This window comes from Meleagris gallopavo, chromosome 19, assembly GCF_905368555.1.
Source record: "Meleagris gallopavo chromosome 19, MGAL_WU_HG_1.1, whole genome shotgun sequence".
NCBI lineage: Eukaryota > Metazoa > Chordata > Aves > Galliformes > Phasianidae > Meleagris > Meleagris gallopavo.
In genome coordinates this window covers 443,311-460,220 of record NC_139422.1, presented here as the reverse complement: position 1 = coordinate 460,220, position 16,910 = coordinate 443,311, and the positions used below count along the sequence as shown (strand labels likewise).

Genomic DNA, 16,910 nt, shown 5'->3' with positions numbered 1-16,910 from the left:
ATAGCTTTATCTTCTGGCATGTCTTTTAATATACTCCTCTTCTGGATTTCAAACAAGCAGTCTCCCTGTGGACTTGTGAGCTGCAGTTTCTGCCATACTGCTGTCTGAGGCTTGGTAATTAGCACTGTCACAGGTGCAGTGTATGGTGAGCATGATACGCCTTGCTGTACAGACCACAAGGGAGAAGGGAAAGCTAGGGAGAAAGTCCCAGGAAGACAAGTGTTGGTAAGGATTATTTAGATGCCCTAGGCTGCATTAATACACAGAAATAACAGGCTGTTCATTTTGCATATATGTGGAGGAGGGGAAGAATCATGTGGGAGCAAGAATTGAAGGAGGAGATGGTATGAATTCCTGCTTTATACTTAAGCTTGTGTTATGCAGGTTTGGTGTGGTTCAGTGAGCTTGCATGAGTGGGGGAACTCTTCTGCTTACCTCATAGAATTTTGTAGAACTGAGGGAAAGATTGCAGCAAGAGCTGCGAGGTCTCTGCTAGAAGTGCATTACTGAACTTATCATTTTTGAATAAAGAACAACACACGTGTACTTACAGTTAATGTATTAGGGGCGAGGGGAAGGAGGAGGCCACAGCAGTGAAGGGATTTTGGATAAAATTCTTTCTTTGTGTCTTTTTTGTGTGGTTTGTGCATGCAACTGCTTGCAGAATGATGGTTCACTCTCATTTGCCTGTCTCTGTCTCTCCTTTGGTGAAGGACATTTAACTATATTCTGAGGGAGCTTCCTAAAGTGCCGACCCACGTTCCAGTGTGCGTGCTGGGGAACTACCGAGACATGGGGGAGCACCGGGTCATTCTGCCTGGTGACGTGCGGGACTTCATTGACAACCTGAACAGGTAAGGGGGGTGGCACCGTGCTCACCAGACAGGGCAGCAGGCTTTCACTGTGCTCTGTCATCATCCATAGAGAACTCTTGCTGCTGTGTTTCAAATCTACATCATCTCCAGAGAATGTTTCCTGTTATAGCCAAATCATACTCTTCCTTCGCCAGCCAGGCAAGATTTTTCATCTTAGAGGTCTCTGAGGCTCTCTAAGTAATACCCTAAGATATTACTTACTGATCAATAGATAGTACCTTTCAATGCGGGTTTATGTTTTTAAGGCAGTTTTTCATTTTCTTAGTCTTTATCACTGTTATGCATACAGCAGTGGTATCGGTATCGAGGCTTGAGCATTTCTTTACAAATACACCTTTGTATGTGACTCAGCTGAGTTTAATGCATAGTGCAGATGGTTGAGTAGATGACTTAAGATCTTAAGACTTAGATCTGCTTCTTGTTTTCATTTCTCAGTTAAGGTTCTATTTCAAATAGCTTACATTTCTATGAACCCCTTCCCAGATCAGTAAACCAATGACCCAATGTCCTCACACAGTATCTCTCAGTCTACCATGACACTGCAGCCCTACAGCAGCTGCATTCCAGCTTTTTCTACTGCCTTTCAGGAGGGACAGAGTCTGAGTGTGGAGTTGAATTCCTCCGTGTAGAAAAAGTTGTACCTGTTAACATTCATTGGTGCTTGCTGAATGTTTATGGAGATCAGACAGTGGTGTGAGCACAGTGAGGTGTGGGGGGTGCATTTCAGCAGTGGCGACAGCAGCTTGAAAAGCAAGCCATGTTCCACTTGGCCACAGGCAGCTGTTGCACCACAAAATGAAGAGCATCTCAATTGGCTCATCCATGCAAGTCAGCTAATGGTGGTAACTCTTGAAAAATATCATTTTGTAGCTGAGCATTTGCTCTATCAAATAATATTATTGTGCTCTTTGTATATGTTGTAGCTTCCATGGAAATACATAGGGGACATTACTTCTGGAGGATTGTTCATGGAACGCAGTTCAGCAAGTGTCTCTCCTGTGTGTATGCATGTCCTTTGTACGTTTTTTCTTTCTCTTTGCCTTTCTGGTTGAGACAGGCCTCCTGGGTCCTCATATTTTCGCTATGCTGAGTCTTCCATGAAGAACAGCTTTGGCCTCAAGTACCTGCATAAGTTCTTCAACATCCCCTTCTTGCAGCTGCAGGTAAGAGATGCTGCTTCCACAACGTGTGCGGGACAGAGTTCGTGGGCATCTGGCTTTGTTTGTGGGATTTTTTGTTATGGTTAATCACGGATCCTGAATAGATTTTTGTTTTCATAAGAGAGTAGTTAACAGAATTGTATTAGTATATTGGTGCCTGTGACTTGAACTTGTCTCTGGAGAAGGACTTGGGGGTCCTGGTGGACAAAGAGCTGCACACGAGCAGCAGTGTGCGCTCACAGCCCGGAAGGCCAGCAGCACCCTGGGCTGCACCAACAGAGGGCTGGCAGCGGGCAGGGAGGGGATTGTCCCCCTCTGCTCTGCCCTCGTGAGGCCCCATCTGGAGCACTGCGTCCAGGCCTGGGGCCCCCAGCACAGGAAAGACGTGGGGCTGTTGGAGCGGGTCCAGAGGAGGCCACCAGGACACTCAGAGGGCTGCAGCACCTCTGCTGCAAAGACAGGCTGAGGAGCTGGGGGTGCTCAGCCTGGAGGAGAGCAGGCTGTGGGGAGACCTTCCAGAAGTTGAAGGGAGCTTATAAGCAGAAGGGGAACCAATTTTTAACATGTGCAGATGGTGATAGGACAAGGGGGAATGGCTTTAAATGAAAAGAGGGGAAATTTAGGTTAGATGTTAGAAATTCTTTACTCAGTGAGTGGTGAGGTACCAAAACAGGTTACCCAAAGAAGCTGTGGGTGCCCATCCCTGGAGGTGCCCAAGGCCATTTCTGCATGGCGCTCTGGGCAGTCTGACCTGGTGTGGGGCAGCTAGCCCATGGCAGGGGTCAGAACTAAGTGATCTTTGGGGCCCCTTCTAACCTAAGCCATTATATGATTCTCTGCTTGTGAAAGGATTCTTCTTTGCCATGTTTGAAAGTGCTTACTTGTGTAGAAAGGCTCCGAGGTGATGAGTATCGCTGTCAAGATAACAGCAACCAGTGTTTTAATAACCAAGTCAGAAATATTGCACGTATTTTTTAACTTTCTATTTAAATTCTGTTTTGTCAATCAGTTAAAACTCAGATGAGAAAATAGAATGGACTGAATAGTTCAAAGACAACTCATTTCTGAAAATCCTTATCCTAATCTGAATGGTAACTGATCTGCTTGGATCCTGTAGGAACCGACCCAAGTCTCTGATTTCTGTCATAATTGAGCCATCTTGGCTTGACTGAGAGAAAAGGTGAGGGCTGAATGGGCATGGCAGGGTGAAATTCTCAGCTGTGGTCCTTCAGAAGAGGACCTTAAGGTGTCATCCATCATAAGGGAGTCCTTAATGCCTTCAGGGATGCAAATTATGTTACACTGGTGCTTCTTTGGTTAGTTTTTTTAATGAAAAAAAATTCAGACAGTTGGTCTTGATTTTCTTTTGCTAGTAAGTGAAATATCTGTTTGCATTTTTATACATAATCCAAACCGAAATGCTAATTCAGAGTAAATTCAGATGTGTTAGTGAATGTTACCACATCCCAAGTCAGCACAGCAGATGCATTGAAAAGAATCAAGAAAACTGAATGTATGAAAACCTAGTAAAACAAGTCACGTTTTCGAGGAAGAAGTTATTTTATAACTCGCAGCTCGGTTGAGAAGACTGAAATCTTCCAGCATGCTGTTGGTGAGATGTCTGCTTGTGTATAGCTTCGGTTCCTGTAATAAAATGACATCTTTTGGAAATCAGGCAGAATAATTTGTTCCTAGGTTGTGTTTTTTGTTTTTGTAGATTCCCCCCCCCTCTTCTCAAATAGGTGTTGATGAGAAGCTGAGATATCCGCATGGGCTTCCAGCCAGATTTGTCTGAAAGCTGCTAGTATGGTATTCTTAATGGTCACTACAGGCAGTGGTGTTCCTAAATATGGATGTAAGCAGGAAGGTCTTGCATGGGAGGAGCTTTAGGGTGAGAGTCTTAGGGGATGTTTCATTTAAATGTATATTTAAGTGAATACAGATAGGCTTTATCTATTAGCCTGAGACTGAAGGACACTTGAACAAGGTAGTTGGCTCTAAAGCCAGGCAACTTCTTGAACAGATCTAGTCTTCAGGGAAGTAGAAGAAATAAACCTGGTATGGCCTTCAGCAGTTTGGAGGTGTCGGGGCAGCTGTCCAAGATAAGGTGAGGGGAAGGGGTGACCAGTCCTCCATTGCTCTCCTGTGCAGTGGGCATGGGGTGGCACTGGGGATCATCACAAGGTGCACATGCCGTGTGTGGGTTCAGCTCAGATATTGGACTGTCAGATCCTGTGTTTTGGTTTGGTTTTAATTCAGAGAGACTTGGCAGTTGGAGGCTTGGAAAGCAGTAATGGGGGTAAGCAGGTACCTGGGTGCAAAGTGGGGTTAAAGAAGAGGTCCTGCCACGCACTAAATGCAGGAAGGATTTCATTGGCTTCAGTTGTCTTCTGAGGTTTGTGTGCTGCCTGCCTGCTCTCCCACAGCTCCCTGGGGGCAGAGGAGCTGCTGGGCAGCACGTCTGGCTCCGCTGTGTCCTTCATGGGGCTGGCGTTCAGCACCCTGCTTTCGGGTTGCACATCTTTGTGTTCAGCTTCCCATGCATCTTTCATGAAGGAAGCAGCGGATGAAATCCACACCCCTGGTATAGAGCAAGCTCCCCCGGCAGCCTGGCCTCTTCAATTATTTATTGGTTCCTTTGCAGGGGAAGGAGCCTCAGATCTGAGGATGTGGTTTAGCCCTGGGTACAGCCAGTGGCCCACGTGGTGCTGATGGGATTGGGTCAGCCGGGCCTTCGGAGCGCTGCAGAATTCTGCAGGCAGCTGAAATGGCCTTCTCCAGAAAGCACTTGAAAATGGCGTTCAGCCAAAGCACTGATCTGCAGCACATGCTTTATTCCCTTCTTTTGGGTCATTGCTAAAAATAAGCTGCTGCTTTAATATTTTAATGCCAGCACAGTAAAATAGAATTTATTTTTATGTATTTAAAAGTCCACTATTAGTAATGAGTTTCTCTTGATTAAATCCAAGTTCTGAGTTTACTGCAACCTGGGAAAATAGAAATAAATAAAACCTCAGGTGCACATCATATTGCTGAAGAAAAGGAAAGGCATTCATTCCCCTTGTCTGATAAAAGCCATTATTAAAGTGCCTAAGACAGCATTGGAGAGCATGTCCCCTTTGTCTCTGTTTATTCGGCTAATTTGATCAACATTTCCTTCACTTATTTAGGGAAGAAAGAGGACAAAGAAGCAAAGCAAATAAGTGTGGTTTTTTTTTTTTTTTTTCAGTCTATGAATAATAAAAAAGGATGAAATTGTTACTTCTGAAATGTTGGATGCAGGCACCACAGAGCAAGCATTTGAAGTCACTTAGTACAAATCAGTGCTCCTGTTTAGCGCAGCAAGTTTAAATGTATAGCATGTTTTGTGAAACTTCCTTGTATAATGCAATGAAGGGAATTCAAGTTAACTAATGGCTTCATAATTCTTCATACACATTTTAATTGAGTTCACATTTCCATCTGCGTAGTGCTTAGGAATGTGAAGAATAAAAAGTACCTAGTGAAGGAAAAATGGATGAACACAATAAGAAAGCATAAAAATAAGAATGTCAATATCTGCTAAGTAGTGAATTAAGTGATCGTAGAAATGTTGAGGAAGGCCTTGTCTTTCAGCAGATTAACACATTTTGCAGTTATCAGTCCATATGAATCACCTGGCCAGGAGACGCTGGAGCTTTTGCTGCTGGAGGGGTCCCCATGCTGGCCCTGCAGCTGGAGGACAGCCAGATCCTCGGGGTGGTGCAGCTGCTGGAGCTGCTGCCATGCAGGTCTCTGAGCAGCTGCTGCAGGCCAGCCCTCCAGCTGGGAGCGCGGGCTCAGCATAGCGTGTGTGGGTACTGATCTGCTCCTGGTGCCTTTCGGGCCATCAGGAGGGTTGTGCCAGGGCCTTTGGCAGCTGCTCCAGAGTCCTTTAAGATGTCACTTCCCCTCAGCTGAGGCTTCTGCTTGTGATCTTGGGAATGTGAAAAGGGAAGGACTGAATTAAAATAACTCACCCCACTTTATGTCAGTGAAACGTTCTTTATTTCAGTTTCACATGGACTGCAGTGTCTGTCTCTCACCTGTGAAGCAGCAACTGAAGACAGAGGGGCAGCGACTTCTAAAATTCCTCTTTGCTGGCGGGCTGTGGTCCCTCATCTGTCCTCACAATAATTTTCCTTCTACTGTTGGGTTTTGCACCAATGGAGTCTTACTCACAGGAGGGCTTTTTTATTGCAAAGAAAAAAGAGATCAGAATGAACTGGTTGCACAACTGCTCTCCACAGGGGTGGATACTGCTCTCCAAATGCAAGCGGTGATCCTGCTTCTGGAAATCACATATTATTGGTTGATGATCTGGTCCTGTACGGCTCTCAGAACAGATTGCTTTCATACAACCAGACTGTTGGGACTGATGTGCTTTTTTGCTACCACTTCTGCTTCCCATCATGCAGAAGTATTTAAACTGAACACCATGAGGTGGACCAAAGCTCCTGTTTAATTAATTGCTGTGGGTAGAGTGGTGACACAAGATCTTGGTGCACCCTGAGGGTGCACAGAGATCTGTTACGATGACCCCTTCTGCTCAGACCAAGCTTGTTTTCCTTTCCTTAGAGGGAGACGTTGCTACGGCAGCTGGAGACGAATCAGCTGGATATTGATGCAACTTTGGAGGAGCTGTCAGTGCAGCAAGAGACAGAAGATCAAAACTACGAACTGTATGTCATTGAGCAATCTTTTCTAACTGTTTTGTTGCAGTCTGGGTATCGTACAAATGTTGTACAGCCCCAGCTATGGCTTGTAGCCAGTGAGTGACATTTAGGGCTTCTTTGGAAGTTGTAAAACATAACTTTTAAGTGATGTCTCCCAGAATAAAGCATGAAGCATGCGCTTTGAGATCTCTGTCAAAGAGTCTGTTACGTACAAGCTACAAGCATGTGACCTATGGGAGGGCAGTGGAGGTGGAGCTGAGCAGTACACCTGGAAACAGTACATGGTAATGGGGTTATAGATAGGTATGTTGTATCCTCTGATGCTGAAGGGGGATATTTTCTATCTCTTTAGTATTCAGTATGCAAGTTGATTTCTTTTCTTTTAGCTGTGGCATTCCTGAGTATGATGTGTCTTGAGAAAGGCAGCAACTGATAACTACAATGTGGTTGTCTTTTGTTCTCTTTGAACGCTTTTAGTCTCCTCAGAGTATTCCTGGTTTGAACCAGTGACTAGTTTCCTGCTGCCTTATGTTTGTTCAGTGCCTCATCTGTTTGCTTGCTGCTTGAAATGAGCATTTGCCAGTGTTAGCCCTGCAAAGCCAGTGCATCTGTAGCACAGTGGACTGGAACCTCTTCAGATTGGTTTGTTGTTGGCAAATGGGTTCCATGAAGTCCTACTGCAAGGTCTTTATTTCACTAAAGGTGAGTCAACCCCAGAATGGTTTGGAAGAAGATTCTTTGCAGACAGCTTTCGCTGGAAATTGGAATCAGTGATTATGAAATATTCATGCACAGCCACTTGACAAGCACTTTTAGACCAAGTTTTAAATTCTGTAACCTTGGTCAGTGTGTTTTCCTTTGTGAGAGCACTGAAATTGTCCATATAAACACAAAGCATTAATGTTTCCAGAGCAGTCACCTCACTCCATTCTTTAGGGAATGGCTCATCGCCTCGTGCCTTCAGCACTTCTCTTGGTGTCCCTTCTCAAAGGGCTGGACTGCAAAAGCTGTATTCAGCTTGATTTCCAGTCTTCTTTCATTCTGCATCAGTAAAAGGAAGATACTTAAAAGAATTGAGACTTGGCAGAGCTGTTCCAAACTTACACCAGAAGATCTTGCTGCTTAGTCATTGTTCTCCTGTACCTTGCATCTTTTGCTTTAGCATTTGCTGGACCCTCTCATGAACCAACTCAGCTCACAGAGGCCACTGAAAACTGTTTTCTACCAATATCCACTTCTGGATTCTTTTTTGTTTGGTTGGATTTTTTTCCACATGAGTGAGTTGGACTTGCTCTGAGAAGCATCTGCTCAAAACCAGAGCTCGGAGGAAGTAGCAAGGGACAGGATGGGGTTGATCTAGTAGGATGGCAGGACCTTCTAATTCCAGCAGTGAATGTTTTACTGTATCCTTCCATCCTGTGTAACTGCACCATCATACATTTCATAATATTGGGTGCTTCCACTGCAAGAGAGTACTCTTCCTGTAGCACCTTCCTGCAGAAATACTGCAATTACTAAAGAACATGATTTACAGTGTGTCAGCATCCAGAATCCTAGGGCCAAGCAGGCCACAGTGGTGCAGGCAGTATGCACAATAGGTCAAAAGGTATGTGCTTGCCATTTGCAACCTCAAAATACCTTTCACGCAGTGTGTAGTGGAAAATAGCACTTCCGTAGAATCCTCAGGATCGTATGCAGAAACTTCAAAGCCAGACAGTCATTTAGCCTGTGTCAGTTCTCTGTTATTTCCCAAACCAGCTTGTGAGCACAGGAAGGTGACATTTGTGCACCTGAAGTACTACAAAGATAGCCCTGGCCTGGCTGGGCAGAGAACTGCCCTTCTGTGCTGCAGAGATCTGCTGTAGCAAGGGGCTGCAGCTCAACTGCTGGGGAGTTGTGCTGTTGCTGTGGGTGACCAACTGCACTGCTGGGCTGCATAATTCGGTGAACATGGCACAGGAAATATCTTGGCAATGATAGCTGTGAGGAGTTGCTAAAATATTACAAGAAAAAAAATTTCTAGGGTTCTGGTTTAGTAGATTGCCCTTTTTATGCAACTGGCCAAATCCTGCTTTCACTTCAGCTACAGTAAGTTGGTCTGCATACTTGGGCAATGTTCTTTACTTTCAGAAAGTAATGTGGGTTTTTTTGTTTTTTTTTTTTGGAAATGTCTTTAAAATATCAGTGGATGCTTCCTGTCTTGAGCTATTGATCCCAGAAGAAAAACTCCAGGCTCTGTCATGTCCGAGTACCTTGACCACACTGACTGAAATAGAGCATTATTTTGGAACTTCTGAGATTTTGTCTGCACCCCGGCTTGATATGAAGAACGCTTCAAAGGCATTACCAACAGTACCAGACAGGGATCAGAACTTGCAGTTGAAGCAGGATTTCATGTTCCTTAATAGGGCTTGGGAAGATCCTTGCATCCTTGCTTGACAGCTTCCCATCCTCTTGTCTTCAGAATATCATTTTTAACAGCTACTGTGGTCCTTGTCAAAGTGAACACCTGATGTGTTGCACACATGGGTGATACAGTGTAAGTTGTTGTCCCGTGGCAGATGGGGAAACCCCAGTGTTGGTTGCTTGGGGTTAGATGGTACTTGGAGCCTTGCTGTTGGTCACCGTGATGGCTCAGCATGGGGAGGTGTCTGCAGGCCTGTGTGCTGCATCACCTGCTCTGAGGTTCCTGCTGTCCTTGTGTTCTCCAGCTCGCAGTGCCATCAGTCAGGCAGTGGAACGAGGCAGGATGGCCATGCTGGGACAGCTCAGTTATTTCATTCACCCCTGTGTCTGGCTGCTGGCAGAATGACTGATGCTAAATTTGGATCAGTGAGAACAGAAGGAGCACAAGAACTCTTCATCCTGCTGTGGCTGGGTACCTGAGGACAAAGCGTCATTGCTCTAAATTGTGCATCCCAAAGAAAACACGAGGTGGCACACAACTCTGCCTCATCTGGCTTATGTAAGCAGTCCCTTGGCAGCTGCTGGCCAGGCTTTGCCTGTGTAAGACGTGTTTGGAGGCTTCCAGCTCTTTCCTTGTGCCTGGTCTCTGCCTGCTGCAGCTCTTGCTCTGATACTATCTCTGTCCTGTCTCAGGTTTTGCATTTTCAGTGCTGCTAAATCATGTCTCAGCCCTTCTTCAGTTGCAGAATTCTTATTAAGCAATTGCTTTTCTGACTGTTGTGAATTTATGATTTGCTCAATTTTCCTGTGTTTGTGTCCATCTTAGCTCGTGTCACAAGGAAAACTTTTGATGTATTGTGCTTGTTGAGTTGCGGCATGCATTCTCCCTCACTGAGTGGTACTCATGGAGCAGTGCTTTTAGGGAATGATGGAAGCTCTTTCTGCTTCTCTTTTTCCAGGAGCGAGGTGCTCCTTTGCAAATATTATAAGAAGCTAATCTAATGTGTGTTTTTTATATACTCGTATTGTTTTGGTGCATTTTTCTGCATTTTGTTATCAAAAGGTGGAATTCAGTTTCAAAGAGTCAATTCTCTTTAAACTACCTTTCCCCCTACCTTGATGTTAATATAAATTACTCAATACTTAACTCATTTTTTTACAAGAACTCTTGTTTTCTTTGACAGTCACTTTTGAGGAAGCCAGGTACTTATCATCTATAAACCATTATGTGATTGCTTGATTTGTAAGCATGTGAAGTCCAGCCTTTTCATGAGTTGTTCATTACAAACAAATTGTCACATCATGAACTCTGTGCGTTGACGAGCAAAGTGTTAATCAGGCTTTGCAAAAATATGTTCGAAGCAGTTGGTCTTCAGATTATCTGAGAAGACTGTATGTTGCTGGCTCCTACGTCAGCAGCAGCAGAGTCTGTCCCAGGTTTGCCATGTGTTAGAAGTCCTAGGCACTTTCTCAGTGCTGCCATATGACTGGCATCTGCATTGCCAGGTCATCCTGGGTAGCCAGGTGCTGCTGCCCAGATAGAGAAGGTGACAAAACAGTGACTGATTTTCTCATCACTGATCTTGCTAGAGAAGTGGAAGACATGGGATATGTACAGACTGGCGTGGAGAGCTGTTGTCCTGTGCATTGGTTTTGTGTCAGATGAAAAACCTGAGGAACAGCTGGGCAGAGTCAGTCCCTCTGAGGCCTGGCAGCCAGCTCGAGCCCAGCTTCTGCTGACAGTGAATTGATTTCACATCCAGGAGCATGGGCTCAAGGGGGTATCAGGTTCAGGAGGCCAAAACAAACATGGAAATCTAGCTCTCTGTGCAGTAACCCCAGTGAAATTGATGTCACAAGGTCTGTTAATCCTCTTTTCACAATTAATAAAATAACCTGTAGTATTTCTTGCCACAAGTGATCAATTGAAAAATTGATCACAGTGCATTAGAACCAGGAGCCAAAAGCTTCAGGCTGCTGCCATCTTCGATAGCAAATGAACACAACACTGTTAATTTTAGGGCTGTGAAGCTAGTGAATCCTTTCATTCTTCTTAGATTTGTTCTGTGCAAAGAACAATAGCCACCTCAGGCCCTGATAAATTTCTATTCCCACAGAGAATGTTCATCTTTAAAATTGCATAAAAGTCTCCTGGGGGCAGACCCAGCACACAGTGAGTTACCCAGGAGTTTTGAGGCTATGAACTTGTTATTCAGCCTGAAACTGAAGGATTAAAATGCAAACAAGTTGCCCGTGTGGATGTGGACAGAAACCCATCTGGGCTTACATGGCATGTTTGCTGTCTCTAAAACAAGAACAAATGTACCGAGGTCACAGCATGAGTTCATCTTGTGCATCAACTGTCTACCAAACCTAATGTGGATGTGAAACTGCTTGTTTGGCAGTAAGATTTTGAGTGAGTCCTTTTACAAAGGCCTGCCAAAAATTAAAAAAAATGAACAAGGAGCACAGCGGCCAGGTTGTGTAGAATATGAGAAAAAACAGACACGTGGCAGATTTGACCTGGTGTGTTCCTAAAACAGCCTCACTAGTGCTTCAGAAGAGTGTGTGTAAAGCCAGAGAAAGCATTCATGCATTATGTAGTATTTTTCAAGTGTGGAGGATGCTTAGACACCTCCACCCTGGAAATTACTGAGAGCTTGCTGGCAGCATTTTCACGTATGCTGTTTTTCCACCCACCTCTTCCAAGGAAGAAGATATGAATATGAAAGCTCAGCACAGCCTATGCAGCCAGCCCATGTAAAAGCAGCAGCAGAACGTTCCTATTTCTCCAGTATGGTGGCACACAACACAGAGCTTGGTCCACGTGCATAGTTGGAGATGAGGAAGGTCACATGAAGCACACGTGCCAGAGCTCTCCTTGGTGCTGTGCTGAAGTAAGAGCCTGTGTCATGCTGTCCCCAGATAACACTTGTACCTTTCTACTAAAAATAACTCTGTGTCTTATTCTTGTGCCCTTCATTTAATGTAGATGAGCAAGGCATAGGAGCAGGTGCAGAAGGGAGCCAGCGTGTGTGCTGCTCTCCAGACTAGCTGAGCTGTTGGGAGGAATGACACTCTTTACACTTCAATCATGTAGCATTTTTACCCTCCAGCTCCTAAAATTCGTGTATTTTTTCAGGAGAAGCAGGTGGTAGTCACAGCCCTCCTTCCTTCTGGAGCTGGCGACTTGCCCAGAACAAAGCAGGTTGTTTTCAAAATGGGCAGTAAGTCTTCAAATATCAAATATTATAAAGTGTCCTGCGCTTCTTTGTGCCAGCTTTAAGTACTGTTCAAGATTTAGGCTTTATCCTCAACTGATTCTGGATGTTCTTCATATGTAATCTGTATAGGATCTGCTCCCTTAGTCTTCAGTATACAGTGGTCTTCTCCTACTTGGGTCACCCAGCTGCCTCCTGATTGACAACTCGGGAGTTGTTCAGTTCCCTGTTCACGTAGCACTGGTGAGTTGGGTGCCCACAGAGCTGCCCTCAGCCAGGAAGCCCTGCCAGAGAGAGCAGAGCTGGCATTAGAATGCTGAATGAAGCAGTGACCAAGCTCGCAGGCCTTCCAGCCAGAAGCACTGTTGCTATAAACAGGAATAGGGGTGCATACAGATCAGCTGGGATTAGTTTTCCTTCACAGTTAGGAAGCAGGAGTCTTTAACCCTGAGCAAGACTCAGGAGGAAGAATCGCTCCTACGAAGCGGAGCTGCCCAGCATCCCTGCCTTCAGGGATGCCCTTGCTGATGCAGGGCCTGGAGGTGTGGCTGGCAGAATTCAGCCCTGGCTGCTTTTGGTGCAGATCTGCAAAGCTGCATGACCTGTGCCGAAACAAGAGTCTCAGAGGGCTTTTCAGGCCATAGCTGTCTGGTGGTTTCAGAGCATTCACTTTATTGAGCAGGGTTGTGTTGCAGATACCCTTGGCTTATCTTTGCTTCACCACGGATGCAGTGCATGGCCTGCCCTGCAGGATGCTGAGTTGTGTGTTGTGACCCATTCGTCAGGAGAGGAGCGATGTGTAATTGCTCAGTCCCACAGCACAGTGAAAGAGTTGCATTGAAAATGTGCTGGTAGTGCACGTGGTGCATCACGCACCTTCCAAACCAGCCTGATGCCCTCTCCACACAGCTCTGTGTTTGTGTGGGCAGGAGTTAAGATCTGTCATGTTCTCTCTTTGGTACATGAGAAATCCATGCATCGTTTTCAGTGGAGCGTGCTGTCACACAGCTCAGCTCAGCTGTGAGGCCCATGGTAGGGAGGGTGCTGAGATTGCAGCTCTGCTGGGAGTGTGTATAGTCCTGGTCAGCCTGGGTGGAATAGATGTGCAGGCCTTGCTCTAGGTCCTGTGGGAGCGTCAGTGAGGCTGGCAGAGCAGCCTCAGGGGATAGATGCCTCTCTGCTCCTCGCAGGCAGTGCTGCATTTGCAGCCCTCGAGCCTGGTCTTCTGGCATGAACGAGACAAGCTCAGATGTGGTGAACTTGGAGCAAGATTTGTTCCTCAGCCCTCAAGCAGACGACTGTTTCCTTTGGGTTGTTGAATGTCTTCGCATTTCTGCTTTTTGTAATCATCCTATTCTTTCTGTATCCTGCCCCTATCCTGTGTGTTGATGCTGTCTCCTGACTTGCAATTTCATGGTCCTTAAGTACTCAAATAATTCCAAGGTTAATCCTTGAGTAATTCTACCAAGGACTTCTATCTAATACTGCTTTCTGTGCAATAGTTACTCTTCCTTTTAGCCCATTCTTTACTTAAGATCCCCATTTTTCCAGGTTATCTAGCAGCATCCTGGGGTGTTGTTTGCCAGGACTCCAGGTGTCTGTGGCCGCAGAGCATGTTGATTTGTTTTGTAAAGTGTATTGGGTTGCTGCTCAGTAGGAAATGATATCTCAAAGAGGCTGCAGAGTCATTTAGCCCTTACTTTTAGCTTTCTGCTTTGAAATCATTCCCACTAAGGTGTTGTCTGAACTCCGTGCAGGCCAAGGTGGTGCTCAGTATTGAAGTGTGGTCTCCATCACAACAAATGCATTGCTGGAGCACAGCAGATGCAGTTGAACCCACAGCTGTTGTGCACGAGTTCATGGGGCCTAATGAAACCCCATGAGATGATGGCATTTGCTAGACTTTATACACAGTATATTTTGGCTGTCCTTTTTGTGTCTCTCACATGCGCGACATGCAGCGGATCTTATTTTGAGACCACTTCCTAGTAAAAGCCTTTTCATTTCAAAAAGCTTGTGAAACGACTGCTAATCAAAGGGGCTGCAGCAGGATCTGGCTTGGTGGTGGTGTTCAGAAGGATGGAGCATTTTGCCCTTCCGGACAGTGCAGGCTTTAGTGCTCCCTGAGTCAGGAATCCAGCCAGCACCGCAGCATGTTCCTGAGTTTCTGCTGCTTGGCTCCCACGCATGGTGTGTGTGTGCGCAGGGGGAGGGACTGCACTTATGTCTGCTTGTTGTAAGGGTAATTGCAGTCAGCCCTCTGTGAGCCTGTGGATAGCTCTTTTCTTTTGACATTCAAGGATTCTCCTCACAAATCCATTCTTGGCTGAAATAGGAGGTTTTTAGAGTGTTCAAATTTGCCTGAATACTTTGATCTCTTCTGCAGAATATGGAAATGTGCCAGCCCTGAAGCACTTATTCCCCTTAGAGACACACGTCCAAGAACTGACATAAAGTTTTGTTTCAGGCCCTGGCACGCTGTTACAATCTGTCTGTCTAGGGAGTTCCCAGCAGTGCTGCAAATGCTGATTTCATCCTGCAGCACAAGGCAGGTCGGGGTTCTCCACACTTCCGTGTAGATGGTGTGAGTTTAGCTCACGTGGGTGAACCATACTGAGCACAGCCCAGGGATGTCACAGGCCCATACCCTCCCGGCTCAGCATGTAGCCAAAGCAGGGCAGCCCCATACTCTGGGCGTATTTTCTCTACTGATTATATTTGCATTTTCTCTTCCTTGCAGCTTCCTTGAAATGATGGAAGCCCGCAGTCGAGGGCACGCATCACCACTGACAGCTAATGGGCAGAGCCCTTCCTCTGGCTCCCAGTCACCCATAGTACCTCCGAGTTCCACATCAACAGGCAGCTCCAGCCCAGGCACCCCGCAGCCCCCACAGCCGCCTTCCACAAGCTCCACCGTCTCTCCTGAGCCCCCCTCATCTTTCTCACCAGTGCCTGCACCTGAGGCCCAGCCACCTCACGCGCCTCCACCGGCTGCTGCTTCCCCAGCCCCTCCAGCAGCCCCGCCGCCGAAGCGCAGCATAATTTCACGGCTCTTTGGGACGTCTCCTGCACCAGACCCCTCTCCTCCCCAGCCAGGTGGGTCTAGGCATGTATTTCTCTGTTTTCCTTTCCTTTCTCTTTTTTTGTTTTAATCCTTGTGAGAGGCTAGGCAGACAGGTGGCCAACAAATGTTTGTTCTGTGTGTGTGTGTGCAGCATGTGTCCAGTAAAGCTACGTGCTCGCTCTCTTCTTTTGTCCCAGTTGGCGTTTTGGTTTGTCTCTGTGCTGGACTTGGACAGGGACTGTGTCCATCCAGCTGGCTGGGAGCTGTAGTGTGCTTTGTGACGGAGGCACACAGGGGACACTAAGAAAATAAATGTCATCTGCTTAGTGGGAGCACACATGCCTCTGGAAAAGCAAGAAAAATCATTAGAGAAGCTATTTGAAGTGCTGTCTTCACAAAAGTCTTACAGCTCAAAGGAGCTCCTGTTTGTTAGCAGAGAATAGCAGAGTGCTAGTTTTAAAGGTTATTCAACCATAAACGAACACGTAAGTCCAGGCTCTGTAACGGATTCCCCTCTGGGGAAATATACTCCTTCAGAGATGTTCTGAGGAGGAGGGCAGCATGTCTTCACTTCTTCCATAACGCCAGTAAACAATGGAGCAGAGCAGCACGGTGCTCAGTCTGAACCTCAGCTGGATGAAGTTGCAGGGCAGAGGCATTGAGGGGTTTGTTACATTCACTTTTACTGATCTGGACCTTAATTTGCCTGTCGTATTCACTTTGTTTATGAAGCCAGCTGGAGCTGCAGAGCTGGCACTGCCCAAAAATCATAAGCATGACATGATTTGAATCACCCTTTGGAAATACCTTCCTTCTCAAACTGTCAGTCCTCAGAGCTCGCAGTATTCTTGAAACAAGGACACAAAGAAAGGAGGGGGTGCTGGGAAGGGGCTTTGTGGTTTCAGATGTTGAAATCTTTCACTCTTAGGCTCGTACACAATGTTCTGCTTCCTGGATCTGTTACCAGGTGTGACACAGTACTCTCATTTTGGTTTGTCTGTGATTCTTCCCACACAGAAACAAACAATAAAAGAGGAGAAAATATTAGAAATCCTTCATCAACAAAAAACTTGGTTATATTGATAAGTATGAAAAAGATAAGCAATTACCATAAGTGTCGCAACTTTGGGTTTTTCTGGCTTTGGATTTTTTTTTAATCTGTCACTGAGCTCAAGAACTGTTCAGGTTTGTAGCCTGCAGCCCTGGGATCTCAAGATGGCTTTCTAAGAGGGCTGCAAAAGGCAGCAGGGGAAAGCTGATCAGTCATTGAGGTTTATACAGCATGCCAAGGATTTGCATCTCTACTGGAACGTGCCTCAGGAGCAGCTAATTGGAAGGCAGCTGAAAATCACTATCGCAAACATTTTCTGTGGGAGCTGCTGCATGACGTTTTTCTTGATGCCTTGCAGCAGTAATTCTTTTAGCTGTGTTTTTTCTTACACTGAAGTTACACTGTAATGTTAGCAGTAGTGCTACTCTGTGCAGAAGTA

The 16,910-nt window shown here is 45.8% G+C and overlaps 1 protein-coding gene across 4 annotated transcripts in view; it reads left to right on the top strand.

Moving 5' to 3' along the window:
- Nucleotides 1-16,910, top strand: part of RABL6 (RAB, member RAS oncogene family like 6) — a 52,697-nt gene that overhangs the window by 21,886 nt on the left and 13,901 nt on the right. For all 4 annotated transcript variants that reach the window (XM_010720684.4, XM_085239288.1, XM_085239287.1 and 1 more), the window contains 4 exons: nt 714-854; nt 1,933-2,038; nt 6,632-6,735; nt 15,097-15,452. In XM_010720684.4, the coding sequence (XP_010718986.2) occupies nt 714-854; nt 1,933-2,038; nt 6,632-6,735; nt 15,097-15,452 (707 nt within the window). The remainder of the gene's footprint in view (nt 1-713; nt 855-1,932; nt 2,039-6,631; nt 6,736-15,096; nt 15,453-16,910) is intronic.